The 22,328-nt window shown below is 39.5% G+C and overlaps 9 protein-coding genes and 1 long non-coding RNA gene across 22 annotated transcripts; 3 read left to right on the top strand and 7 right to left on the bottom strand.

Moving 5' to 3' along the window:
• Nucleotides 1–278: 278 nt before the first annotated feature.
• LOC17893785 (probable cyclic nucleotide-gated ion channel 20, chloroplastic) lies at nt 279–4,109 on the bottom strand. Of its 2 annotated transcripts, XM_023786781.1 has the most exons (11): nt 3,439–4,109; nt 3,153–3,344; nt 2,955–3,053; nt 2,727–2,864; nt 2,394–2,642; nt 2,037–2,282; nt 1,762–1,907; nt 1,573–1,650; nt 1,316–1,445; nt 869–1,115; nt 279–791 (listed from the first exon to the last, which is right to left on the bottom strand). In XM_023786781.1, exons 1-11 carry the CDS (start codon nt 3,919–3,921, stop codon nt 511–513), a joined length of 2,289 nt encoding a protein of 762 aa, XP_023642549.1. In that variant the 5' UTR covers nt 3,922–4,109; the 3' UTR covers nt 279–510. The 2 variants fall into 2 exon arrangements, with proteins under 2 accessions (XP_023642549.1, XP_023642550.1); XM_023786782.1 differs by lacking the exon at nt 279–791 and having other exon boundaries at nt 1,026–1,115; nt 1,583–1,650.
• A 644-nt stretch (nt 4,110–4,753) lies between these two features.
• LOC17890583 (putative cyclic nucleotide-gated ion channel 19) lies at nt 4,754–8,269 on the bottom strand. The gene is made up of 11 exons (XM_006299362.2): nt 7,716–8,269; nt 7,442–7,633; nt 7,263–7,361; nt 7,033–7,170; nt 6,696–6,944; nt 6,352–6,597; nt 6,100–6,245; nt 5,913–5,990; nt 5,695–5,824; nt 5,261–5,507; nt 4,754–5,149 (listed from the first exon to the last, which is right to left on the bottom strand). Exons 1-11 carry the CDS (start codon nt 8,172–8,174, stop codon nt 4,872–4,874), a joined length of 2,262 nt encoding a protein of 753 aa, XP_006299424.1. The 5' UTR covers nt 8,175–8,269; the 3' UTR covers nt 4,754–4,871.
• Nucleotides 8,270–9,109: 840 nt separating this feature from the next.
• LOC17892305 (kinase-interacting family protein) lies at nt 9,110–11,035 on the top strand. Of its 3 annotated transcripts, none has more exons than XM_023786426.1 (3): nt 9,110–9,451; nt 9,660–9,733; nt 9,959–11,035. In XM_023786426.1, exons 2-3 carry the CDS (start codon nt 9,670–9,672, stop codon nt 10,858–10,860), a joined length of 966 nt encoding a protein of 321 aa, XP_023642194.1. In that variant the 5' UTR covers nt 9,110–9,451; nt 9,660–9,669; the 3' UTR covers nt 10,861–11,035. The 3 variants fall into 3 exon arrangements, with proteins under 3 accessions (XP_023642194.1, XP_023642193.1, XP_006300245.2); XM_023786425.1 differs by having other exon boundaries at nt 9,110–9,490; XM_006300183.2 differs by having other exon boundaries at nt 9,110–9,733.
• On the bottom strand, nt 11,027–13,274 carry LOC17891399. Of its 4 annotated transcripts, none has more exons than XR_002834696.1 (6): nt 12,780–13,274; nt 12,654–12,703; nt 12,474–12,561; nt 12,266–12,382; nt 11,963–12,082; nt 11,027–11,110 (listed from the first exon to the last, which is right to left on the bottom strand). XR_002834696.1 is itself a non-coding variant. In XM_006298390.2 (5 exons), exons 1-5 carry the CDS (start codon nt 13,212–13,214, stop codon nt 12,032–12,034), a joined length of 741 nt encoding a protein of 246 aa, XP_006298452.2. In that variant the 5' UTR covers nt 13,215–13,274; the 3' UTR covers nt 11,826–12,031. The 4 variants fall into 4 exon arrangements, 1 of the variants encoding a protein (XP_006298452.2); XR_002834695.1 differs by lacking the exon at nt 11,027–11,110 and adding an exon at nt 11,424–11,689; XR_002834697.1 differs by lacking the exon at nt 11,027–11,110 and adding an exon at nt 11,747–11,819.
• On the top strand, nt 11,119–11,732 carry LOC17890895 (mavicyanin). Its single transcript, XM_006299203.2, has 2 exons — nt 11,119–11,332; nt 11,527–11,732. The coding sequence occupies exons 1-2, from the start codon at nt 11,149–11,151 to the stop codon at nt 11,730–11,732; spliced, it is 390 nt and encodes a 129-aa protein (XP_006299265.2). The 5' UTR covers nt 11,119–11,148.
• A 135-nt stretch (nt 13,275–13,409) lies between the features above and the next one.
• LOC17891760 (protein disulfide isomerase pTAC5, chloroplastic) lies at nt 13,410–14,349 on the bottom strand. Its single transcript, XM_006298728.2, has 4 exons — nt 14,203–14,349; nt 14,016–14,112; nt 13,886–13,940; nt 13,410–13,768 (listed from the first exon to the last, which is right to left on the bottom strand). Exons 1-4 carry the CDS (start codon nt 14,335–14,337, stop codon nt 13,648–13,650), a joined length of 408 nt encoding a protein of 135 aa, XP_006298790.1. The 5' UTR covers nt 14,338–14,349; the 3' UTR covers nt 13,410–13,647.
• Nucleotides 14,350–14,746: 397 nt separating this feature from the next.
• Nucleotides 14,747–16,821, bottom strand: LOC17891466 (probable ADP-ribosylation factor GTPase-activating protein AGD15). 4 transcript variants are annotated; one of them, XM_023785354.1, is made up of 10 exons: nt 16,683–16,821; nt 16,572–16,587; nt 16,358–16,409; nt 16,207–16,265; nt 16,002–16,092; nt 15,863–15,917; nt 15,682–15,772; nt 15,375–15,573; nt 15,044–15,197; nt 14,747–14,960 (listed from the first exon to the last, which is right to left on the bottom strand). In XM_023785354.1, coding segments are annotated over exons 3-10 (702 nt in total). In that variant the 5' UTR covers nt 16,409; nt 16,572–16,587; nt 16,683–16,821; the 3' UTR covers nt 14,747–14,958. The 4 variants fall into 4 exon arrangements, with proteins under 4 accessions (XP_023641122.1, XP_006299898.1, XP_023641121.1 ...); XM_006299836.2 differs by having other exon boundaries at nt 16,572–16,821; XM_023785353.1 differs by lacking the exon at nt 16,572–16,587 and having other exon boundaries at nt 14,747–14,965.
• A 22-nt stretch (nt 16,822–16,843) lies between these two features.
• Nucleotides 16,844–19,877, bottom strand: LOC17892223 (probable metal-nicotianamine transporter YSL5). Of its 4 annotated transcripts, none has more exons than XM_023785350.1 (7): nt 19,422–19,877; nt 19,026–19,183; nt 18,828–18,925; nt 18,608–18,742; nt 18,291–18,480; nt 17,093–18,190; nt 16,844–16,932 (listed from the first exon to the last, which is right to left on the bottom strand). In XM_023785350.1, exons 1-7 carry the CDS (start codon nt 19,855–19,857, stop codon nt 16,924–16,926), a joined length of 2,124 nt encoding a protein of 707 aa, XP_023641118.1. In that variant the 5' UTR covers nt 19,858–19,877; the 3' UTR covers nt 16,844–16,923. The 4 variants fall into 4 exon arrangements, with proteins under 4 accessions (XP_023641118.1, XP_023641117.1, XP_006297072.1 ...); XM_023785349.1 differs by having other exon boundaries at nt 16,909–16,947; XM_006297010.2 differs by lacking the exon at nt 16,844–16,932 and having other exon boundaries at nt 16,949–18,190.
• Nucleotides 18,749–19,514, top strand: LOC111831383. The gene is made up of 3 exons (XR_002834578.1): nt 18,749–18,950; nt 19,035–19,166; nt 19,319–19,514. It is a non-coding gene; the product is annotated as an uncharacterized LOC111831383 (long non-coding RNA).
• Nucleotides 19,878–20,345: 468 nt separating the features above from the next.
• Nucleotides 20,346–21,991, bottom strand: LOC17891338 (leucine-rich repeat receptor-like serine/threonine-protein kinase BAM2). The gene has a single exon (XM_006297785.2). It carries the CDS (start codon nt 21,761–21,763, stop codon nt 20,573–20,575), a length of 1,191 nt encoding a protein of 396 aa, XP_006297847.1. The 5' UTR covers nt 21,764–21,991; the 3' UTR covers nt 20,346–20,572.
• Nucleotides 21,992–22,328: the final 337 nt, after the last annotated feature.

Below are 22,328 nucleotides of genomic sequence, written 5' to 3'. Positions count from 1 at the left end.
TCCTTTAAAATATTCACCGGTTTTGTAAAAGTTTCCATTATCTGATTACCAACTGTAATTGGAGCCAAATGTCTTGACCTTCGTTCGTCTAATGATGGAAAACTAATTACTACTAGAAGTAAAGAAATTGTAAATGCGCGACAAAACAAGTTTCTATACTTTGTTGAACACCATGTCTCTCATATGGAGCTGGAGAACAATTTAAACATATACTTAACTAAATCATTTTACTTCTCTGCTTCCAATTTTATACAAGTAGGAGATTAACTAGTACCAACTGATTTGAAACTGACATTTCCTCTCTTAGCTGAGCCATTCTCTCACCATACATTTCTATTAGTTTCTCTAGCGGGAGCTTTGAGAATTAGGATTTATTTTTGGTTACAAATTGACAAAAAAATTGCAGTAAAAAGTGAAGCATTGAGATATATAATACTAAAACACCACCTACGACCTATGTGACAACCACCAAACTTTACATATAATCATCAAGAATGACGAATATACAAACTAACCTCGGCTGTAACTAGACTGAGGAGAGTACAATCTCTGAAGCCGTCTTCTACGGTATCTCCACGCCACTTGAATCTGCCTAGCCGCTCGCAACCTCCAATATGGAGACTCATACCTTATGGCTCCTTGTACTCTATGGCTCCTCAGGAATCTCGAGAACAAGCTTGTTACGTCTTCAAGATCAGCTACACTCAGCGAAAATGCCTCCACGTTTGTCACACATCTCACATTCCTGTTGCTAAGCAATCCCTTTGATGGCATCCTTATCCTCGTTCCATCTGAAGGTTTCAAAACATACTCAGTTCCAAGCAATAAAGTGTCATCTAAGAAACCTAAAACTTTGAGATTTATGTACCGGGGTTTACAGAAGAGCGTTCGAGGCACCAAGTGAGGAGTTCTTCACCACAAACATCGCCTTCCGATAATGGCAGAATAGAACCGTCTTCTCCAATGCTCTCCATCTCACCTCTCACTATGAATACCATTTTCTCAACTAATCCTCCGCGGTGCAACACTGTGCTACTCCCTATGTATGTCCTCTGTTTCAGTCTCTCGCGGATCGAATCTAAGATTGATTCATCCATCAAAGAAAATATTCTCACCTGCAACCCATTAACATTTCTGTAGTATTCTCAAAAATGATTAATCTGTGACTCTAACTATTACTTTTGGTTTCAGTAGCAGTCCCTATACAGCTAGATTCTAGAAGTAGCTCTTTGAAACACTATGGAATTGGGATATATGCACACACAAATGTTCGAGAGAGAGAGCCATGCTAAGGAAAATGGACTCAGATGCTTACCTTCTTGAGAAATTTGAAGAGGTGGCGTCTTATATCTCTTTGAAGGTCATCAGGCATATTCTCAAAGAGCAGCTCTTCGTTAACGCCTCTAGTAGCAGCCCAGTTGAACCTCTCAGCTTCTCGCACCCTCCTGAAAATGTTGAACAAACAATGCACTTAGTTTTATAGTGACACTACAGAAACTGAGACCAATGTAATTCTTCAAAACTTAAACTTCAACTGAGAAGCAAAGTATATAATAGGGATAGGCCACATACTTTCTTATACCTTCAGGCAACCGTCTATGGCTCATCCATTGTTCCACATCACGCCGTCTCAGCGTCATTTCCAAATTTCTATTATGGACAAAGCAACAACAACAGAGTACTTAGTAATTCACTAAACCAACCACTATGTCTTGAAATATCTACTTTTGTACAATAATGTAATGATAGGAGTTTTTTTACCTTTTACCAAGAGCTTGAAGGAAATTTTGCATATTGCCAATAAGAAGCGCAAAAAGCAAAAGTCCTAGTCCAATGATACCCATCGTAAAGAAGACCTCCCCTAGAAAGTAGCTTGGGACTTGGTTACCAGCAAGAGTGCTGATTTGCTTTGCGAATTATTAAAACAAAAATGACATTAGGGAAGAGTTCCAAATATGCCAATCAATGGCAAAGTAGTTAAGTACTTTTTAAAAGTTTGCTACTCAAAAACTGAAAAAAAACCAAAAAAAAATTACCTGAAAACCCCAGAAGAGAGAGTAACTGTATCTTGTGAAGAGACTAGAATGACTGGTAAGATTGACTGCTTTTGAATAGATTCCATAAGGAAAACCATCTTCTTGGAAACAAGCAATGGCACTCGCGTTATCTCTCCAGGTAGCTCGTACTTGTACATCGCTGCTATTTCCATTACCACAATCTATAAGATCTCGACATCCACGGTCAAGACTACCGCAAGCATTTCGAAGGCATTGATTCACTCTCTGTAAGAGACAAAAGAAAAAGGGAAACAGACAATGAAAAGAACTTATTTAAATATAGGCATTGCTCAGGACAAGATAAGTATGAAAGGACATTTTGAGACTTTGTCATACCTGCAGACCAAAAAGATACCAGCAAGAGCCAACAACATGTCCAGCAAGCATGAAGGTGAGAAGATTAATGACAAAATTAGCCCAAGCTGACTCAAATATAAATCCAGTTGGTGTTTGTCCAGCAAGAAATGGTAGAAGTCTATATAACTTTGGAATGTACTGGAAAAGAACTGCAGCTCGTAGAAGGTTTTTTGCATAGTTTGCTCCGGATACCCCCAAGTGTTTTGGTATTATCCATAATATCAATATCTGTAAACAAAAGAGGAGAAAGGTAAACAAACATGTTATGATTACCATTACTTAAAGCCAGTAGTAGCTCTAACATTACAATACCTGTGGAAGTGGCATCACTATGAACAAGTCAAGGAAAAACTTTCCTCGGAAATAATGGAGGGCAATTTTCTTCGGATGACTAACTAACTGGCCAGCACCAACCACAGTAGACTCAGGAGCTACGTAGGCTAATCGGAACTGCAACAAATATGGAAGAAGTGAGCATTATAAAGCCAACAGATTTTGTTTAAAAAGAGATGGAGTAAATAGTAAGCAAAGGAAAAACACCTGTAGTAGAATGTTCATAGTGAATATAACATCTGTCACACTTCTCACAGCAACAAATGCTCTAGTCATTGGCCAATCAATCATAATGCATTTGTTTCGCTACAGTAAGAAAGATGGTCAAAAAGGTTAAAAGGCAAGATGACAACACACAGGAGAAGCAAAAGATAGAGAGAGATATCTCTGAAGAAAAACACATACCTCTTGGACTTTAATGAGGAAGAAGAAGAGAGGATCTATAAAAATAGCTAACAAGCATGAAAGAGCGAAGAATTTAGTCCAGCTTTGAACCACTTTGGCATGAGGATTCATGATTCCAGGTAAGTATCTATTGACAGAGGAAGAAAAACGCCTAGCCCAACCTTTAGCATCATCGTACAGAGCATTATGGAACTAGCAATAAAGCAAAAGACTCTGTTTCAGTAACATATACTTGATCCGGAAGCAAATTTTGTGACTGTGAAGTAAACAAAAATCAAAACTTTACCGTGGAATCAAAAATGGCAGAAACTCTAGAGTGAGGAATTTGAGCAGCCTTACGGTTGTAATAAGAAGGGCAAGTGGTACAGTAAGGATCATTACACATCCCTAGTTGTCCCGATTTCAAGAGATTCGCGTGTTTCAAAACAAAGTCATCGTCTGAGGAGTTTTTATGTTCAAGAGCAGAAGGATACCTCTCAAGCTGAGAAGAGACACCAGAAGAACTAGTAGAAGGATGGGGAAGAAAGAGAGGTTCAGGTTTGCGAGTAGAGGTAAGAGGACCACTCATTTGAACTAACGGAGGACGTCTCGGAGCTCGAAGAGGACCCGTGTAGCCTAAAACCACATTTGAGTTGTCGAATCCGTCAATGGAGGAAGTAGGATTTGAGAGAGAAGCGCTACGGGTCCTGGAAGTGAAAGCTCTGCTACGAGATGACGAGTCTGAAATTGGAAGCATGGGGATATCATCGTTCTCGTTATGGGAAGCCATTTCTTGACCAAAATCAAGAATTCAAGAAGAAAAAACAAAGAATTTGAGACGGAGAAGTAAGTTGAATGAAGCAGAGAGTTTGAGTTTTGGTAAAATTGGTAAGAAGAAGAAATAAGAGAGGAGACGACGATGACCAAGTCAGGGTCGTCTTCTTCGTATAGCCTCCGTCAAGGAAGTGTATTATTGTAAGCAAGAAGAACTCATGTCAGAAAAAGTCAGTACTTGACTTTTATTACATTGTTTATTTCATTGTCCGTAAAGGGTCCTTCTCTCTCTCCTCTGTGGCTATCTTTTTTTATTTTATTTCTGTTTATGCAATTGTATTTTTTAAGTGATTATGGAAATAAATTCATGAACATTACAAGTAAAAGAGTAGAGAATATTGAATATTCAGTACGAAGAGGGAATAATTAAGATGCTTTTCCTTTTAAATATGTTCACGGGTCTGTAAAAATTCCATTATTTGATTACCAAGTACCAACTGTCACTAAGTGATTGGAGCCAAAAATGTCATTAACCACATATGGCTGCTTCTGTTTCTTTATCTTACTTTCTTACAGTAAGAGTACAATATTAAATGGGCCAAAATTATGAGCCCAACTACTCAAGCCACGTGGATTTAAATTATTTATTCAACTTGGGGTGTTTGAACCGAATGGTTTCACTGTTAATGTCGTCAATGTTTCATTGGTCAACCATAAACCGCCAAAGAGGCCTGAAGTAATTTATATGATTGGAAGTTTGGAACTTGAGAAACACTTCTGAGAAAAAGTTTCATTCTAAGACAAGTTTTTCAGCTTTAGTATCACTGATGAGTGAATCACTGAGCCATCATATAGATTACAACTAATGAATCATCGAGTGATTTTATATATTACAACTATTTAAAAACCACTAAGCTTTATACTTATATTACTTATCTACCACCAAACCAAACATCATCTTCCAATTTAACGGTTGTAACTGGACTGAGTAGTGTATAATCTCTGGAGTTGTCTCTTTCGGTATCTCCAAGCCACTTGAATTTGCATAGCTGCTCGTAACCTCCAATAAGGAGACTCGTACCTTATGGCTCCTTGCACTCGATGGCTCCTTAAGAATCTTGAAAACAAGCTCGTTACATCTTCAAGATCTGCTACACTCAGTGCAAACGCCTCCACGTTTGTCATACACCTAACATTTCTGTTGCTAACCAATCCCTTTGGTTGCATCTTTATCCTCGTCCCATCTGCAAGTTTCAAAACATATTCAATTCCAAGCTTTTCCTCAGTCAAGTTTCTTCTAAAACAGTTTATGTTAACATTAAAGTCATGAACACAGAGTCATATCTTATTAGTACCGGGGTTTATGGAAGAGCGTTCGAGGCACCAAGTGAGAAGTTCTTCACCACAAACGTCGCCTTCCGATAATGGCAGAACAGAGCCGTCTTCCCCACTGCTCTCCATCTCACCTCTCACTATGAATACCATCTTTTCAACTATACCTCTGTTGTGCAACACCGTGCTACCCCTTATGTAAGTCCTCTGTTTCAGCTTCTCACGGATGGCATCTAAGATTGATTCATCCATCAAGGAAAAGATCCTTACCTGCAAACCCATTAAAGTTTCAAAGTCTTACAATTGAGTTTCAGTAGTGGGTTAATCTATTCCTATTACCTAGACACAGTTGGATTCAGAACTAGCTTTTTGTAACACTATGGAGTCTCTAAGTACACAAAAAGAATGCTGACTGATGGATACTGATTAATGCTTTCATGTGGCTGTTGCTTAGTACCTTCTTGAGAAATTTGAAGAGGTGTCGCCTTATATCTCTTTGAAGGTCATCAGGCATATTCTCAAAGAGCAACTCTTCGTTAACTCCTCTAGTCGCAGCCCAATTATACCGCTCAGCCTCGCGCACTCTCCTGAAAATGTTGAACATTTATTGAGTTGATTAGTTCTTTAAGGACACATTACACAGCCTATTCAAATTAAATGCCATACTGCACATACTTTCTTATATCTTCTGGTAACAGTCTGTGGCTCATCCACTGCTCCACATCACGCCGTCTCAGCATCATTTCCATCCTCCTAAAACAGGACATGCACAAGTCATCATCACACACACAGTGATTTAGCCAAGAAGTATTGACCATCTCTTTAAAATATTTTTGTCTTTTAATAACTTTTAAGTGCTTACCTACGATCCAGAGATTGAAGGAAGTTGTGCATATTACCGATAAGCCGCGCAAAAAGCAAAAGCCCTAGTCCAATGATACCCATTGTAAAGAAAACCTCCCCCACTGAGTAACTTGGAGATAAGTTTCCAGCAAGTGTGCTGATTTGCTTTCAATATTGAAAAACATGTTGACATTAGATAAAAGTGATTCAAAGACTACTAGTTGCAACAGCAACCAAACCTGGAATGAACTTTAGATAGAGTCTAACATACTTGGAATCCCCAAAACAGAGAATAACTGTATCTTGTGTAGAACTCAGATTCATTGGTAAGATTCACTGCCTTCAAATAGATTCCATAAGGAAAACCATCTTCTTGGAAACAAGCATTGACACTAGCATTATCTCTCCAGAGATCACGTTGTGACTTCAATGCATAATTTCCATGAGCACAATCTATAAGACTTTTAAGTTCATCCCCAGAAATATCCCAAGCAGTCAGCATGCATTTCTTTACTCTCTGAAAAGAGCAAAACAACGAGAAAAAATCTTTAAATCACTTGATAGCTAGATATAAAGAGAATCTTTAAGAACACTCCCTGACTTATAGTTACATACCTGCAGACCAGAAAGATACCAGCACGAACCAACAGCATGACCAGCAAGCATGAAGGTGAGAAGATTAATAACAAAATTGGCCCAGGCTGACTCAAATATGAAGCCGGTTGGTGTTTGTCCAGCAATAAGAGGTAAGAGTCTATATAACTTTGGAAGGTATTGAAAAAGAACCGTAGCGCTTATGATCCGTCTCTCCCATTCTCCCCTATATATGCCCAAGTGTTGTGGTATTATCCATAATATCATAATCTGTAAGCAAAAGAAGGAAGCTACCGTTGAAACAACATCTTTCAAGTTAACATCAATCAAAAACATTTGCAGGCTAATAGTACAATACCTGTGGAATAGGTAACACTATGAACAGATCAAGAAGAAACTTTCCTCGGAAGTAATGGCGAGCAATTTTTCTTGGATGATCAACTAACTGGCCGGCACCAACTATTCTAGATTCAGGAGCTACATAGGCCAACCTAAACTGCAACACATGCATATGACCAAAGAAGCATTAAAGCCAATGAATTTTCTTTTACATAGGGTATAGGAGATTGGGGAACAAAGGAGACACACCTGAAGCAGCATGTTAATGAAGAATATAAGATCCGTTATACTTCTAAAAGACACCAACTTTTTAGTCATAGGCCAATCAATCGATATGCATTTGTCTCCCTGCAGTAGTAAACTCATGAAAACGTATGCATACAGCCACAACAAGCAAGAGATTGATAGAGCAAGAGAAGGAAACATACATGGTGGATAAATAAGAGGAACAAGAAGAGAGGATCTATAAAAATGGCCACTAAGCTTGAAACGGCTAAGATTCTAGTCCAGACTTGAACGAATTTGGAATGAGGATTCATAATTCCAGGTAAGCATCTACGAGCAGAGGAGGCAAGTCGCTTAGCCCAACCTCTAGCATCATCATACAGAACAGTGTGAAACTAAACAAGAAGCAACAATGTGTCAGCTATGTTAACTTGAGGGTCTCTAAAGGTAAGTAGAAGCAGCAATGTACAAACATACCCTAGAGGCAGAAACTCTGGAAGTGTGAAATTGAGCAGCTTGGCGGTTGTAGTAAGAAGGACAAGTAGTGCAGTAAGGATCATTACACATCCCTAACTGTCCAGATCTCAAGAGATTTGCGTTTTGGAAGACAAAATCATCTTCAGGTGGTACATTGACGGTAGAGGAGGAGGAGGAGCGAAGAGGTTCTTGAGGAGAAAGAGGGGAGAGAGGTTCAGGTCTGCGAGTGGAGTAAAGAGGGCCACTCATTTGCACCAAGCGAGGTCGTACTCTCTGGGTTCGAAGAGGGCCTGTGTAGCCTAAAACCACACTCGAGTGGTCAACTCCTTCAGTGGAGAAAGTTGGGTTTGAGAGGGAAAGACTACGATTCCTGGAGGTAAAAGTCCTAGAGTGAGCACGAGGAGCTGTTGCTTGAAACTGAAGAATGGGGAACTCTTCGTTCTCGGTCTGGGAAGACATTTAATAAATTGGCCAAGACAAAGTTGGAGAAACTGGTTTCTTGAGAAGAAAAGAAGAAGAAGACCCCTGAAACCCAATAATATAGGAGAAGGAAACAAAACGATGACGACACAGAGAGAAGAAGAAAGGAAGGAGATGGTGATAGCAGAGACTAGGACTTTGTAAGCCAGTGTGGACGACCCTTTTATAAGGAAAAATATAAGAAAACAATTCAACTTTGCATGAAAGCAAGAAAAGAAAGTTTTACATTTTATATATAAATCTCGTGTTGAACCCATCAAACCAAAGTTGAAAAAGGAGTTTAGTGTGTTGTTTTATTAGAGAGAGTACTCTCCTTAAAGCGAAAAAGGTTGGAAGAGAGAAAGTCTCAAGAAGCTGCCTCTTGTGCAAACTTAATCCAAGAGTTCTTTCCAAATATTTTCTTCTTTTTTACTTTGTGCATTAAGAATTCTGATTTCTGAACTACTACTACTTCTACTAGTAATTTGTTTAGTTATAATAAGTTTGAAAAAACTCTGATATATATATCAGACGAGAAATAGATTGTAAGTTTCAAAAAAAGTAGATTTGGAATTCGTATATGTCCATATAAATACAACAATACAGAGAGAAAGCAAAAAAGAAAAAATAAAGAGAAGAAGAAATAAATTGGAAGTCTAACCAAACTCAGAGTTGAATGCATATACTTTAATATAAATGAATTAAGCATGTGTGTATGCTTGTGTGAATAAACAAACACAGATACGCGTTTGTGAGGAATTGAGAATATAGTAGCTCTCTTTCTTTCTTCTCTCCACTTACTTTACTTTCTCTCTTTCAGGTCATGTGTTCTCTCTTCTTTTCTTTGTGGAAAAAAGAAGTCATTTAAATGAAATAAAATAGTGTTATCTTTATTCCTTTTACAGCACACACCTTTATATTTATATATTAAGTACCATATGCTTAGATTGATTGACATTTAAAGTTACATTATATTATCCCCAACAACAAATGCTCCCCTCTCTTCCTTTCTTGTGCTAATTTTGAAAAAAAAAATTGTTTTGTCCGTAAACCGCTGAACATCAAAAATTCAAAAAAATATGATTTGTTAAGCCCAATAGAGAATCGGGCCGAAACTACTAAGCCCAAGTACGTGAGTCACGTGTTGAAATATCAGTGGTACAAAATCAAATGCTTGTTGCTTTGGCGGATTTTGCCTGCTTTTATATGTAAGCAGCTCTCTGCACTGATACAACTGATCAGACGTGTCAGCTCTCTTCCCTCTCTACTATTTCTGGGTTTGTTGTCGTCTTCCATCTCCGATCCCTTCTTTAATAGTTGTATTCAGTGATCGATTCTATTTTTTTCTGCAACATTTATTATCTTCTTGGAAAACTCATCATAGTCTCTCTCTCTCTCTTGATCTATGCATAATATTCTCATTTTCCTTTTTCATAAGATTTATATCAAAACCACTAACCAAAAACAAGTGTATGTATCCTTCAGGTTGAAGAAGATGAAGAGCAAAAGATCCATGGAAGCTACTCATCCTCCTCCTCCACAGTTGCCATCTCTCTCCGGTACGATTCCTTTTCCATTTTTCAAATTTCTCTCATTTCTCTCTCTCTCTCTCTCTCTCTCTCTCTTTCTTCTCATTCTCTTTTTGGAGCTTTTCACATTTTCAAATTTTCAAAACACAAAGCTTGATACAGAAAACAGTGGACCCCCTCCTTTTTTTTCTTCTCTGTTTCTTTGTCTTTTCTCTCTCTCATTACTTCTTGTCTGAAACAAAATGTTGGAAACAGATCTTGAAGCTCGGATGCAAATCCTGCGTGTGTCTGCTTTTGAAGAAAGCAAAGGAGATGGTGATACTTTTGCTCAACGAGCTGAATGGTTTTACCAGAGACGACCTCTCCTTCTCTCCCTTTGTCTTGACCTCTACAACGGCTACATCACTCTCTTAGGTCGTTCTTCTCACCCTACCAAACCTAATCTGCAGCTTATTAAACCCACAGTTTCTCATCCTAATCACCTTCTCCAAGAAGACGACCACGACGAATGCATTTCAGACATTGATTCTCTTAGTGAGATCAGTTTCGACAGCAACTTGTCCTTCCAACAGAGGCGAGATTCTTCTGCGGTTTCAGATAAAGTGGATGAGCTTGTATCTCAACTTGTGACCGCTAACTTGGATAAAGAGATTGTGCAACACGAGTTACTTCACAAAGAGCAACAGTTTCACGAAGCCTCCAAGACTATTGAGCTGTTGAAGAAGTTCGTCATGCTGCTGGAGATGGAGAAGGAAGTTGCTGTGGAGGAAAACGCTAATCTTGGCTACAAGCTCACTTCTCTCTTGGAGGAGAACAGAGAGCTTGCCACAGAGGCATTGTTCATGAAGAATGAAGCTGTTGGGCTCGCTCGGTGTGTGCTTAAGATGAGAGATGATCATTTTCACAAGGTCTGCCTTCTCCAAAACCGCATCTACTCACTTCAGAGGAACTCAGAGCCCACCTATGATAAGGTCTCATCCGGATGCTTTGGCCTGGATAAGTATAAGACCAAAAAGAAGAAGGAGAACAAATCCGAAGAGAAAACTGGATTCAGGTGGTTGAAGAAGCTGACCACCATTAACTTCTTTACAAAGTGCAGCCTTAACCCATCAGCTGCTGCTCCATCATGCTGCACTTTCGACTTGCCTATAGCTTAATCCTTCGGTGTATTAGTAAACTATCAATGTTGCATACATGACTGTGTATGTTCTATCGCCTTACTAGGTTTAATGCTTTTCAGTGCATCGCCCTGATGCACAGTTTGTTGTATGATTGTATCCCGCAAACAATGTGTGACTCCTTGATCCACATATGTATGATTTTCATGACTCACTTATCTGGTTTACACCACAATGTCATGACCTTCCCACCCACAAATGCTTACTGCTTTATAAACATACTGTATGTCTGAAAAAAATTGAGAAACAAAGGGTTCAGAGATAACAATGATTCATCAGGGAAGCCGATTCTCTAGCTTGATTATTATCTATGCCATTTTCTCTTTATCTTCTCTCATGCTAATATCTGAAGGAACAGAACATATAGTTGGCGACAGCAGTGGGTGGGAGCTCTTTACAAACTATAGCAACTGGACACAGGGAAGAGAGTTTCATGTAGGCGATGTCTTAGGTAATTTTTCTAACTCCTGGATTCCTAAATTCAGCAAAATCAAAGTTGTTTCCCATATATAACCTCTCACCAAATACAAAGATGAATTCTGTCTCACTTCTTCTGCAGCCCTCTGTTCCATATCAATGGTAAGAAATAATAATAAGTTTTGTTTTCAGTATTCACCTTGCTAATCTGTTGATCTTCTTCAACAGTATTCAACTACAAAAGTGACCAGCATAATGTTATGCAAGTTAACTCTACAGCATACACAAATTGTGGAACAGACAACTACACATCCCTCTTCACCAAAGGCAACGACTCAATTATCATATCAGAAGTTGGAAAGCTATGGTTCATCTGCGGAGTGGATGATCACTGTGAAAATGGCCAGAAGCTAAGCATTAATGTAGCTCCTTGAGTACCGTAAGGATTATCAAAGATAGGCAGCTTGTTGTTTGGGTAGTCTTTCGTACCAAAATAATGTCATAAACTTGGATAATATCATCTGAATAATATATATAGCCCAATGTCATTACATCTTGATACACTAATGATCTATATGCATGCCTTGCCACTCTGGAAAACCCAACCTTCTACCCAAATAAAGAGAGATTTATTGTAAGGGTCTAGAAGAGGAAAAAGAATTACCTTTTCAATGACAAACACGTAGAGATCTATTAGTATGCATCCAATATAACTCCCAATGTCAGAATACTTCTATGTCACATCTACTTCAACAACTTTCTTTTGAAGGTTTGCAATCCGGGACTGCAATGATCGATAACCAACAATTTTTGTAAATGTATTAAAACATAGATTTCAAATCAGAATATGAGACTATAAGTAAAAGCATTCATCCTGCCAGAGGCATTAGAAGCTTATCTTCCATTGGTAAGGTACCTCTATTCTTAAGTACTAAATAAAGGAGGCACGACATGTAACAAAACAAACCTTGAATGACTTAGATCTGCGAAGAGAAGGATCTATCTCTAGACATTTCAAGTATGAATTTTCTGCAAGATCATATTGACCTTCTGCTACGTAGACATCACCTTGGCAAATGTAGGGCTGGTAGATAAAGTAAAAAAAGTAGATAATTGAAATAAGAATTCAAACATGTGAATCCACATAATGAAAAGAGAATCATTCCAGAGTATACCTCAGAATAGTTGGGAGCTAAGGCCAGAGCTCGGTTTATATCTTCAAGAGCCCCAGAGTAATCAAGCATTCCCAATTTTGCTACTGCTCTGCAATCATCAAAATCCTAACATTCTAGTTACATGTACAATCTATGAAGAAACAGTATCCAAGAGATTATAAAATTTGGTCCCTTTCTTACCTATGTTTGAAGATTCTATGCAAGCCACCGTATGGCTTCAGCTCTAACGCCTGCAACCACACACATCTATGGTCAAGCTCCACAAAAATGGAGAGGAAACTGAGACAAATAAGTAAGTCTAGGGACCTGAGTGAGAAGTGCTTCAGCTTCCGAGAAGTTTCCCACATCGATTTGAGAGAGGGCATTGTTGGTGAGCGCTAAAGCAGTGAGAGCGTCTGTGACGACGAAGGAGGAAGAAGCTTCACGACCGTCACCACAGAGGCTGAACAAGATTTCAGCAGCACGAGAAGGCGTGGCGCAGTGACGGAGGATGAGACCTTGAGGGAGAGCAACGAGGTTTGGACCGGCGCCACATCGGCCGAGGCAACCGCTGGGAGTGACTCGGAGTTCAGGAGGTGCGAGAGCCGTTAAAGTCTCGAGAATCTGGAAGGAGCCTTGTCTCCGGCATGTTCGATTCGTGCATACGCGAATTTCCTTCACTTGTTCTCCTGAGCTCCGGCAGCTTAACGCCGGCAAAGCAACGGAAGCCATAACGATAAGATGAAATACGAAACAAACCATAAATAAACTTTTTTAGCCGGTTTAACCAAACCGGATTTCACATTTGTACAGAAACTCAAATTCAGCCAGTTGAGCTTTATTACCCAAACGATCAAACATTGTTCCTTTCCATAATACTCTATAGATGAAGCTTTTTGATCAATGGTGGCGGTTGAAAGCAACCAATGAAGTATATAATTGGCAAATCATCTTCTAAGTTTCAATATGTGTTTATAAATATATAAAGGTAATACTAGCTGCCTTTTCATCTGTCTTCCTAGAGGACTTGTGTAGACTCAAAAGGCACAAAATGTGAGTATGTGACCATGACGATTACAAACAAACCCAACAAGTCAGGAGCAACAATGAACCATTTACATTACTAATGTTTTATGCCTAATGAACATCTACCATAACTGGCAAGGAAACTATCATTAAAGGTTTCAGAAAATCATTATGGAGGATCGACATCATCGTCTTGTTTTAAGAAGCGGAAGCCCATAATGTATCTGTACTCTCCAGTGCCAAGACAGCGAGAACAGTCACTTAATCCACTTCCTCCACAGCCCTTGCACCTGTGACCAAATCACCAAAAAAAAAAAAAACGAGAAACTTTAAACTTCTTTAGTTCTTGAATCAAATACTAGAGAGATACAAGCCTCAAGAACATCTTTTGTCTTCAAAATATTCACCATTTGGGCCATTGTCCTTTTGGAAGCATTTCCTCATCCACACAATTAGTCCTCCCTTTATCACAAAAAGCAAGTTTCTTTATGAGAATTTTATAAGTTGAGAAACAGAGAGACAAGTTCTGTTTGTTACCTTTCCCACGACAATTGAAACAATCGACTCTTCCAGTTCCATGGCAAATTACGCATCGGTCTTTCTCCTTTCTCTTTGTACAAGCCTTAACTCCGGACTGTTAACCATCGAATTCATTAGCTCTAAGCTCATTCTTATTTCTGATATCTTAGTCTAGAGATAGAAATTGAGGTTTTTGGTTTCACACCTGAGTTCTGACTATCCATGAAGGTTTGGTGAGATAGAGCCTAGGTTGGCTCTGCGTAGATTTCGAATTCGGAACGCCTTCCTCTGGCCGGACTGTCATCGCTGCCGGCGAAGGTAGACACGCGTTCGCCGCCATCTCCGTCACTCTTCAGTCTACTAAACACCACAATTGCTCTGTTCCTCTTCCTAAATCCAGTTTGTGTTTCCCTCGCGGGCCTAAGGCCCATATCTCTATTAGGCCTTTTCGAATTTGGTCAACTTTGTTTCTTCTCAATAAACCCAGTTTTAGTGTGTTTAGGTTCGGTTCAATTTTATACGATTTCTATTATGGAACCAACCAAACTAAACCGAATAGAATTCACAATAAACCGAACATAATTCAAAACCAAATGAAACACAATGACTCTCAAAGTGAATGACTCAAAGCTGACTACTGAAATTATTACTGTTGTTATGGAGTATGGACCAATCAATTGATGCTTACTTCTCAAGCAATTCAAAATAATGCATTCGTGAGTTGTATTGCTTTTCTTTTGTCAAATACATACTCAAGATGTCTTCCATTGTATTAAAAAATGATTTAGTTTACAAAGCAACCAAAATTGGATTACAAATGAAGAAAATAGAAAACAGAACCAACTTCCATTGTTGTCTTTTGCATCATCCCATCTTAGCCAACCTGTTGACTATAATAATTAAAGTACACATGATGATTTGTTTCCAAAGCCTGCATCTTCCTCTTCTTCATCTCTTCTCTTCCTGTTCTACATCAGAGATTTTTTCAAAATCAAAAACTTCAGATTCACACAAAGATAAAAGAAAATTCCTAGTCTTGGCCTTACAGTCGAATGTCGCCCAGCTCGAGGGTGGTGCTATGGTGGTTCTTCTATTATGATTCAACTCGCTGGAGAAAATCTCATTCTTTTGATTTGGTTTTTTGACCTCTATCACTGGTAGAGGTAGAACATATACGTTCTCCTTCATATCTACTGAACCCTGCATTCCAGCACAATTAATGAAAAGCAATTCAAGATCCTTCTCTAAAAACTTTGTTGATTTTTGCCACAGGACAAATAATGCGAATGAATTCCCAATCCAATGATCATATAGGAAACGGAAAATGATAAACATATGTTTGGATTAAGAGGGTGAACTTTGTGAGATAACACATACCGCACGAATTCTTATTTCTGGAGGTGTTACTTGAAGAACATGATTAAGAAGGATCTCTTCGTCAAGTGAAAGAGTTCTAGCTTTCTTTGGAGTTTCAGGCTTATATCCGCTCTCTACCAAGTGACTAACTTTGCTTAGCTTACTAACTACAGGAGCCGGTTGAATCCCTCCCCGTGAAACCCATTTCTTCTCATTGTATCTAAATAAGATAAACAGAAGCAAAAAATATTCAAGCTAAAGTTGTCTCGTAGCAGATGAGAGGAAGCAGCAAAGGCAACATTATCTAGCATAGAAAAGAATCCAGTACTTGGCTCTTATAAACGTGTCGCTTGAACTTCTCTCGAAATGAGGAGGCAATTCTGATTCCCAATACCGATTGGCCTTAGCATTACCCGTAGCTAGACCGAGAATAAGATGATCAAGCTATGGGATTGATATGAATTCAACTACTGAATAGGTTCATTATGTATACAAAAAGAGGAGCTTACATTGCATGAAAGCAACCTGATCTGGAAGCCATGTATCCAGAGTTATAGACCGTACCTGTTTCAAAATTCATCAGTAACACTAATTTGTATGATTCATAATCAACACAATCAATTAAAGAGAGATGCTTTAGGGAGGCACCTGTGAGATGTGGACGCCGAGGCTACGATGGATTCCAGAGCATTGCATACAAATGAATATCCCAAGGTTCACACTTGCCCATCTTGGTGCCCTGTAAATAAGATAGATCCAACAACACAAACTCTTATCATTTTTTGTTAAATGAGCCTTGAGAAGATGAAGAAGGATGAGAAAATGGTATCATCAATCATGCTTTGATGCTTACTTTGATCTACAATCTGCACATTCTCGATTGTCTGGGTGCTTCAAAAGTGCTTCCAATATCTATAACCCACACAAATCTCTAACCTTTCAGCCTTACAGACGCCAAATCAATGGTGAAACCAAAAAAGAATGAGAAAACAAAAAGATGGGACCTTGGAATGTTTGGCGTTGAGCTCCTTGGAAACAGAGGCCTTCCCGTTCATTCTGATGAAGACAACAATCACAGAGAGGGAGAGAGAGAGAAACAGAGGCAAATAAAAAATCAAATGAAGTTTGTAAACAGAGAGCGAAAATGATTTTAAGGAAGAACGGATTTGAAGGAGACAAGAGGGAAAGAGAGAGAAGGGAAATGACGGTCTCTCGTACCCTTTTATATCTGTCACTGCGACACCTCATCTCTCTATTTTTGTTAATTTAATCGAAGATGGAGTCAAAGCAAATGGAAGATTTTGAAATCCCTAACTCTCTAAAACCTACCCAATCTGATCACTCATGCTCATGCTCATACGAAGATTCCTGGATCCTCTCAAGTCTAAAAACCCAATTGGAAGAATCCATCTTTCTTCTCTTCCCGGTGCTCCTCGCTCCTATCTCCGGCGTTACAATCGGCGATCCACCTCCATTTTCCTCAGGTTAGCATCTTCAATCGTCTGAGCCTTATGGGTTACAGCAAAAATCTATTTTTGTGTCCTTAAACCACGCAAGTTTGGGTTATTCTTCATGTGATCTGTAGAGTTTTAAACTGTTTCACAATCATGAATCTAAAGATCTTTATATACGAGTTACTTTCAAAATCGTCATAATGGTAAAAGAAAAATTCAAGCATCATTACACTTTCACACATTACTTATTTGAGTTTAAGAGGATTTTTGCAGGAAGTTGTCGACCTTTGAATTGGTTGCAGTAGAGAGAAACTTCATGCAAACAGGAGGGTTAACTCCGGCTATAGCGAGCACTGAGCTGGGCAAAGACCAAATCCCATCTCCGCATATCAAACCCGAAGCCACCGCTGTCCCAAATGCTTCAGCATTGGCTGCATCTACTCTTTCCCAGATAAAAAGTATCAAACTTCCCACACACATGTCAATTGCAAAGTAAGGCCCTAAGAAAAACGGTATAGCCATTGCCATTGGAAGCGGAATGAACCGTCCCCATCTGCTCTGGAGACTATCTTTTACTATGTTTATAAGAATCGCCACACCGAAGAAAGCGTAGCATAGAACGAGACATTCTCTCGGTAGAGATGAGACACCTTCCACTCCTAGTTTAGCCATACTTCGATATACAGTAGCAAACGGTGCAGGGTATTCACTGTTTGGGAGACCTAAATCATCAAACGCCTTGTAGAATAGCCAGAACACGCAAGGAGATACCACACAGCCCATTGCAGTACCAATTACTTGGCTCACAAACATTGACTTTGGTGATGATAACGTGAGGTAACCTGTCTTAAAGTCCTGTGTCAGATCCGAAGCTGTCGAGACTATATTCATCATGACACCACATGCTGCTAGACCAGCCAGCATACCACCATGCTCAGACCCAGCCCAAGCTCCTATTGTGAATATGGCAAGCTTTCCGTAAGTTGAAGCCAAGGACCAGTCTGTTAGTCCCGCTCCATAAGCGTTACAAAAAGCTAAAACAGGCGCGCAGATATATATGACCAGAATGTAATACCATCTCAGCTGGTGAAACATGTGAGGGAGGATTGCTGTAGATGTTGCAGCGATTATGATATAACCTCCAACAGCAAACCAAGTAGGAATTTGGTCTTTAAGGAAGAATCTTGTACGGCGTTGGTCATCATAAGACTGCTTTGGGCTTAATGGGGAAGCATGAGGGTCTTCTTCGAGTGTGAAGGAGGTTCTTGAAATAGACGTTGTAGGGCCTCGAAGCTGTACAAATAGTCCTGAAAGAGTCCGGCTTAGCACCTTGCAAAAGTTGTATAAGCCATCTCCTAGGATTATAGCAACAGCTATAAATACCTGAAAGTAAAAAACATAGTCCAGTACAAAGAGATTAACTTGAAGCAGGGCGATTCATAGAGATAATTAACAGAGGAATATTTTAAAGAGTTTCGTTTGCCTTGTAAGCTTGGAGACCATGCATGCTGCTGGATGGGACATTATCAGGGAACCAATCTCCCTTTTTGGTTTCAATAAGAGGCCACATTATCCCCCAAGAGAGGATTCCTCCCAAAAGGACAGAGATGTTGATTATATATGGACATATCATTCCAACCCCAACATATGTTGCTGAAAAATCAAAGTAGAACCTGTTTGTATATCAGACTCTCACCAGAAAGGAACCAGCACTGGGATTACTGAGAAAATAATAAGCCAGAGTGTGGTTCAAGCCAATGCTCTAGAATTTGATTTACGTGAGCTGTTTATGGAGCTTACTTGTACTGGTAAGCTTTGAGTCCAAATGTTGGGAAGTTAGAGAACCCACAATTTTCTCCTCCAGTAAAGAACCATTGGAAGAAACTCCAGAAGAAGCTTATAGAGAAAAATTTCCCCAACACCCTCACTTGTTTCCTGATGCAGAGAACAGCATGGAGTCAAAAAGAAGCAGAGAACTCATTGACTTGAAAGTGCATAAAGTGAACTGAAAGATTAGTACTTTGCTAGCTTGGCGCCTAGAGGGGTGTGAAAGCTGTTGATCAGATGAGCTGTTGCAGTACCACTTGGGTATGTTAGTTTGAAGTCTATTACCATTATCTGCAAACACACAGAAATTGGCAATGTAAGATCTCAAAAAACCCAGTGTTCCTTTTTTGGTTCACAAGAGAGAAAGCAGGAAAGAAAAATTATGACCCACCTTTCGCAGGGGAACAACTGAGAAGAGGCCAAGAAAGCTGACAACAAAGAGGAAACCGATAATCCAACCCAAAGAAGGGTTCTTGACTCCACGGTAACCATCTCCTGATTGGTTTGCAATTCGTTCACTCATGCCAAAGAGGTATGTCCCGAACCCTCCTGTATATTTTCATATGCCCAAGTAGATACATTTATTATAAAGAAAAAACCTTGACATAACTAGAAAGAGAGAGAAAGCGGGTGAGTGATGATGATGAGTACAAAAGACTCAACAGATTCGTTCTTTTGTATCAGAATGTCACAAATCACACACGCAAGCAAAACTATGGCAAGATGCAATTCAAAACAGATTTCTAATTGAGTTATCTGATTCAATGTGAAGATGAGTTTTCTTTACCGCTGAAGGCAATGCCAGAAGAAGCAACAACACAGGTCTGAATAACAGTATTCTCCTGACGAGTAAATGGCTGTTTCAAGAGACCAGACCTATGGAGCATCTTGGTCCATGTCTTGACAAAGAAGAAACCCAGAAGACCAGCTGAGACGTTCAGGGAAGGTATGATTCCCGTTGTGAGGTTAAGCTTCATAACAATGAAGCTAAACAAGATGCTTAGCATAAAGCTCACCACAAAAGCCCTCAAAGTCAGCTGCTTCTTCCATGAAGGTACTTCTCTACTCTCAAAGATCTTCTCCACAGATTCATCCTCTTCATCTTCGTCCTCTTCAACATACTTGTTCTTGGCTTTCTCTGACTCTGGACTAAACCCAGTTTCCTGCAACTCATGTTCCATAATCTGACGATCTCTGTCTGGATTCAGAACTCCCTTTCTCATCCCTTCCTCTGTTTCTTAGATCTACGTGAGGAGAGATGGTGGAGGAAGTATTATTGGAACGAGAATCAAAGCTCTTAAGGAGTCAACTTGGACTCGTTTTTTACATTCTGACAAATCAGATAGCTTTATGCTACTTTATTACTTAAAAATTCTGTGTCGGTATGTCTGTAAACAGCTAATTATTTGGCATTTAAGCTGTTAATGGTTTACTAAATCAACAACATTATGCTTTAGCAAGTTCTTAACTCATCCATATCCAACGTGCTTGGATACAAATATCTTCAATCATTTTATATAAACAGTATTTCACTATTTTGAGTGCTCTCCAGACCACAGAATTGAATAAAAAGTTTATACCTTTTTTTATTAAAAGATAATGACAATTGAAGATAAGGAAACATAGAAAACCAATGGTGTGTTTATTTCCTTCATCTCAAAATGGCATATATGTCTAATAATCAAATGAAAGAAAACAAGAAAAGGACCAATCTGTAAAATTATATATTCCATAAACACTACAATCTGATTTACACGTGAGGACCACACTATTACAGATCTTTTTTTCAACTTTTGATTTTTTTAAGAAAACACTAGGAGACATAACGGTTCAATTTCTAAAAATGTCATCTTTTGTTTTGTAGAGATAATGCTTCTAAAAAAAAAACTTGTCATTTTCTGCAAATTACTTTGGATTGAAAAAAACAAAACTTGATCTTTAACCTGTGGAGCTGTGATTGTAGAATCTTGAACATTGTGAAGCAGGTCTTGAGAGCAGAGGTGCAACTTCGATCGGACACGTGGACAAACCAACGATTGGATCCGTCTCCATACAGTTATAGGACAAACAGAGAGAAACAGAGTCTGGTAGTTGGAGACCAGAGTTCCAAGGGAATCTCGTCAAGTAGTTATGTTGCAAGAAGAGCTGTTTTGTTGTACCGTTGATTAAGCTCTTGACGTATTCCTCTGGAATGTCTCCTGTGAGACGGTTATTGTTCAAGAACAGAGCCTCTGCTCCGGCGAGCGCGGGAGGTAACTCTCCGGAGATTGAGTTATGGCTCAGATCAACTATGGAGCCCTGTGGTAATAATGACGGCGCTATGGAGGTGGCGATGGATGTGAAGTTGTTTCGTTGTAGTAGCATTGTTGAGATTGTGGGGCTAAAGAGTGAGTTAGGGATTGCGCCGGTGAACTGGTTCATGCTGAGATCGATGTATATTAGCTCTGTTAATGGCTCCAGGGCATTGATTGTGCCTTCCATTGAGTTTCCGGAGAGAGATAAGTACCGGAGAGTGATCGGGAAAGCGGGTGGGAGTTCGCCGGAGATTTGGTTCAACTTTAAGTCTAAATGGAACAAGGGGCTAGAGACAGGGTTAAGGTTGTTGGAGAAATGGTTTGAGGCTAAAACAAGGACCTTGAGTTGAGGAAGAGTAGTGAGAAAAGGAGGGAGAGAACCTGAGAGTTGGTTATAGCTAAGGTCAAGAGTGTGGAGGTTTAAGAGAGATGATAAAGAATCGGGTATAGGACCGGTTAAGCGGTTTCTTGTTAAGGAAATGACTCGGAGGAGAGGGAGGGAATCGAACCGAGGAGGGAGAGGACCGGTGACTGAGCCTGGGTAGAGAATGAGTTGGGTTAAGTGGGTAAGATTGGAGATGGAAGGGGAGAGAGAACCGGAGAGATTAGGGCCAAGAGATAAGCCGGTGACACGGCCGAGAGAAGAGCAGGTAAGGCCTGAGAAGGAGGAACAAGGGTCAGAGACTGCGAAATCCCAGGATGAGAAGAAGGCTGAACCTGGCATGTCGGTTAAAGAGCCTCTGACGGATTCCAAGGCAGCTCGGTCCGTAGGAGCTAACGAAGAGAAAGTGGAGTGGACGAGAGTGAGCAGAAGGAGAAAGAGAGTGTAGCTCATGTTGTGTTTTTTTTAAAAGAGAGTTAGTTGGTGTTCTCTTTGTCAAATGGAGTATAAAGTTTGGTGAGAGGTTTTTAAAGAAGAGAAGAGAAGAGAGAGCGTGAGAGACAGAGTAATAATGGAATACACAGCATGTGTGTGTGAGAGTTTATTTGTTAACGTTATGGACTCTTGTTCGAAAATGTGTTAGTTTATTTATTACGCCTCTTTTTTGACTCTTGTCGGTGACATTGGCGGTTGTGGTCCATTTTCTTGCATTCAAAACTCTTCAGGAGGTAATTTAAGATAGGGAGAGATTCCGATTTTTTACTTTACAAATATGCAAATTCGATTCGGTTTGACAAAATTTTGGTTTTGATTCGGTTTTAAAGAAAAGTATGCCAAACTTATAAATGTTAACGAAGTAGTAGAAGAAACTTGAAATTGAAATACATATGGATTCTGTGGAGAAAAGATCCCACATCGGAAGATGTGAGGGGACTTAAGTAATATATAAAGGGTTAGGGCCAATCCACTCATTGCCAATTGGTTTTGAGTTGGAAGCCTATAACAAACCCTAATTTAA

Source organism: Capsella rubella, unplaced genomic scaffold (assembly GCF_000375325.1).
Source record: "Capsella rubella cultivar Monte Gargano unplaced genomic scaffold, Caprub1_0 scaffold_3, whole genome shotgun sequence".
Lineage (NCBI taxonomy): Eukaryota > Viridiplantae > Streptophyta > Magnoliopsida > Brassicales > Brassicaceae > Capsella > Capsella rubella.
The sequence above is the reverse complement of the archived record's forward strand: the minus strand, read 5'-3'. Positions and strand labels throughout refer to the sequence as shown.

Bases quoted from the DNA above. Each gene is read 5' to 3' on its own strand.
- LOC17890895 (XM_006299203.2), top strand. From the start codon at position 11,149: ATGATTCATCAGGGAAGCCGATTCTCTAGCTTGATTATTATCTATGCC. The intron at 11,333-11,526 runs GTAATTTTTCTA...CTTCTTCAACAG, and splicing joins TCATGTAGGCGATGTCTTAG to TATTCAACTACAAAAGTGAC.
- LOC17891760 (XM_006298728.2), bottom strand. From the start codon at position 14,337: ATGGCGGCGAACGCGTGTCTACCTTCGCCGGCAGCGATGACAGTCCGG. The intron at 13,941-14,015 runs GTAACAAACAGA...TTTGTGATAAAG, and splicing joins TTTCAATTGTCGTGGGAAAG to GGAGGACTAATTGTGTGGAT. The intron at 13,769-13,885 runs GTGAATATTTTG...ATTTGGTCACAG, and splicing joins AAAGGACAATGGCCCAAATG to GTGCAAGGGCTGTGGAGGAA.
- LOC17892223 (XM_006297010.2), bottom strand. From the start codon at position 19,857: ATGAGAAAGGGAGTTCTGAATCCAGACAGAGATCGTCAGATTATGGAA. The intron at 18,926-19,025 runs GTGGGTCATAAT...GTGTGTTTGCAG, and splicing joins CAGTTGTTCCCCTGCGAAAG to ATAATGGTAATAGACTTCAA. The intron at 18,481-18,607 runs GTAAGCTCCATA...ATATACAAACAG, and splicing joins CTCAAAGCTTACCAGTACAA to GTTCTACTTTGATTTTTCAG.
- LOC17891399 (XM_006298390.2), bottom strand. From the start codon at position 13,214: ATGGTTTGTTTCGTATTTCATCTTATCGTTATGGCTTCCGTTGCTTTG. The intron at 12,704-12,779 runs GTCCCTAGACTT...GTGTGGTTGCAG, and splicing joins CTGAAGCACTTCTCACTCAG to GCGTTAGAGCTGAAGCCATA. The intron at 12,083-12,265 runs GTTTGTTTTGTT...CGATCATTGCAG, and splicing joins GCAGATCTAAGTCATTCAAG to TCCCGGATTGCAAACCTTCA.
- LOC17890583 (XM_006299362.2), bottom strand. From the start codon at position 8,174: ATGTCTTCCCAGACCGAGAACGAAGAGTTCCCCATTCTTCAGTTTCAA. The intron at 7,362-7,441 runs GTATGTTTCCTT...TTACTACTGCAG, and splicing joins TCCTCTTATTTATCCACCAT to GGAGACAAATGCATATCGAT. The intron at 6,598-6,695 runs GTATGTAACTAT...TGCTCTTTTCAG, and splicing joins GGTATCTTTCTGGTCTGCAG to AGAGTAAAGAAATGCATGCT.
- LOC17892305 (XM_006300183.2), top strand. From the start codon at position 9,580: ATGCATAATATTCTCATTTTCCTTTTTCATAAGATTTATATCAAAACC. The intron at 9,734-9,958 runs GTACGATTCCTT...TGTTGGAAACAG, and splicing joins ACAGTTGCCATCTCTCTCCG to ATCTTGAAGCTCGGATGCAA.
- LOC17891338 (XM_006297785.2), bottom strand. From the start codon at position 21,763: ATGAGCTACACTCTCTTTCTCCTTCTGCTCACTCTCGTCCACTCCACT.
- LOC17893785 (XM_023786781.1), bottom strand. From the start codon at position 3,921: ATGGCTTCCCATAACGAGAACGATGATATCCCCATGCTTCCAATTTCA. The intron at 1,908-2,036 runs GTAATTTTTTTT...TAATTCGCAAAG, and splicing joins CTCTCTTCTGGGGTTTTCAG to CAAATCAGCACTCTTGCTGG. The intron at 1,446-1,572 runs GTATGTGGCCTA...CAACATTTTCAG, and splicing joins TTGCCTGAAGGTATAAGAAA to GAGGGTGCGAGAAGCTGAGA.
- LOC17891466 (XM_023785353.1), bottom strand. From the start codon at position 16,711: ATGAGCATGAGCATGAGTGATCAGATTGG. The intron at 15,574-15,681 runs GTACTGGATTCT...TATCTTATTTAG, and splicing joins GACACGTTTATAAGAGCCAA to ATACAATGAGAAGAAATGGG. The intron at 15,198-15,374 runs GTATGTGTTATC...GCTGGAATGCAG, and splicing joins CAGAAATAAGAATTCGTGCG to GGTTCAGTAGATATGAAGGA.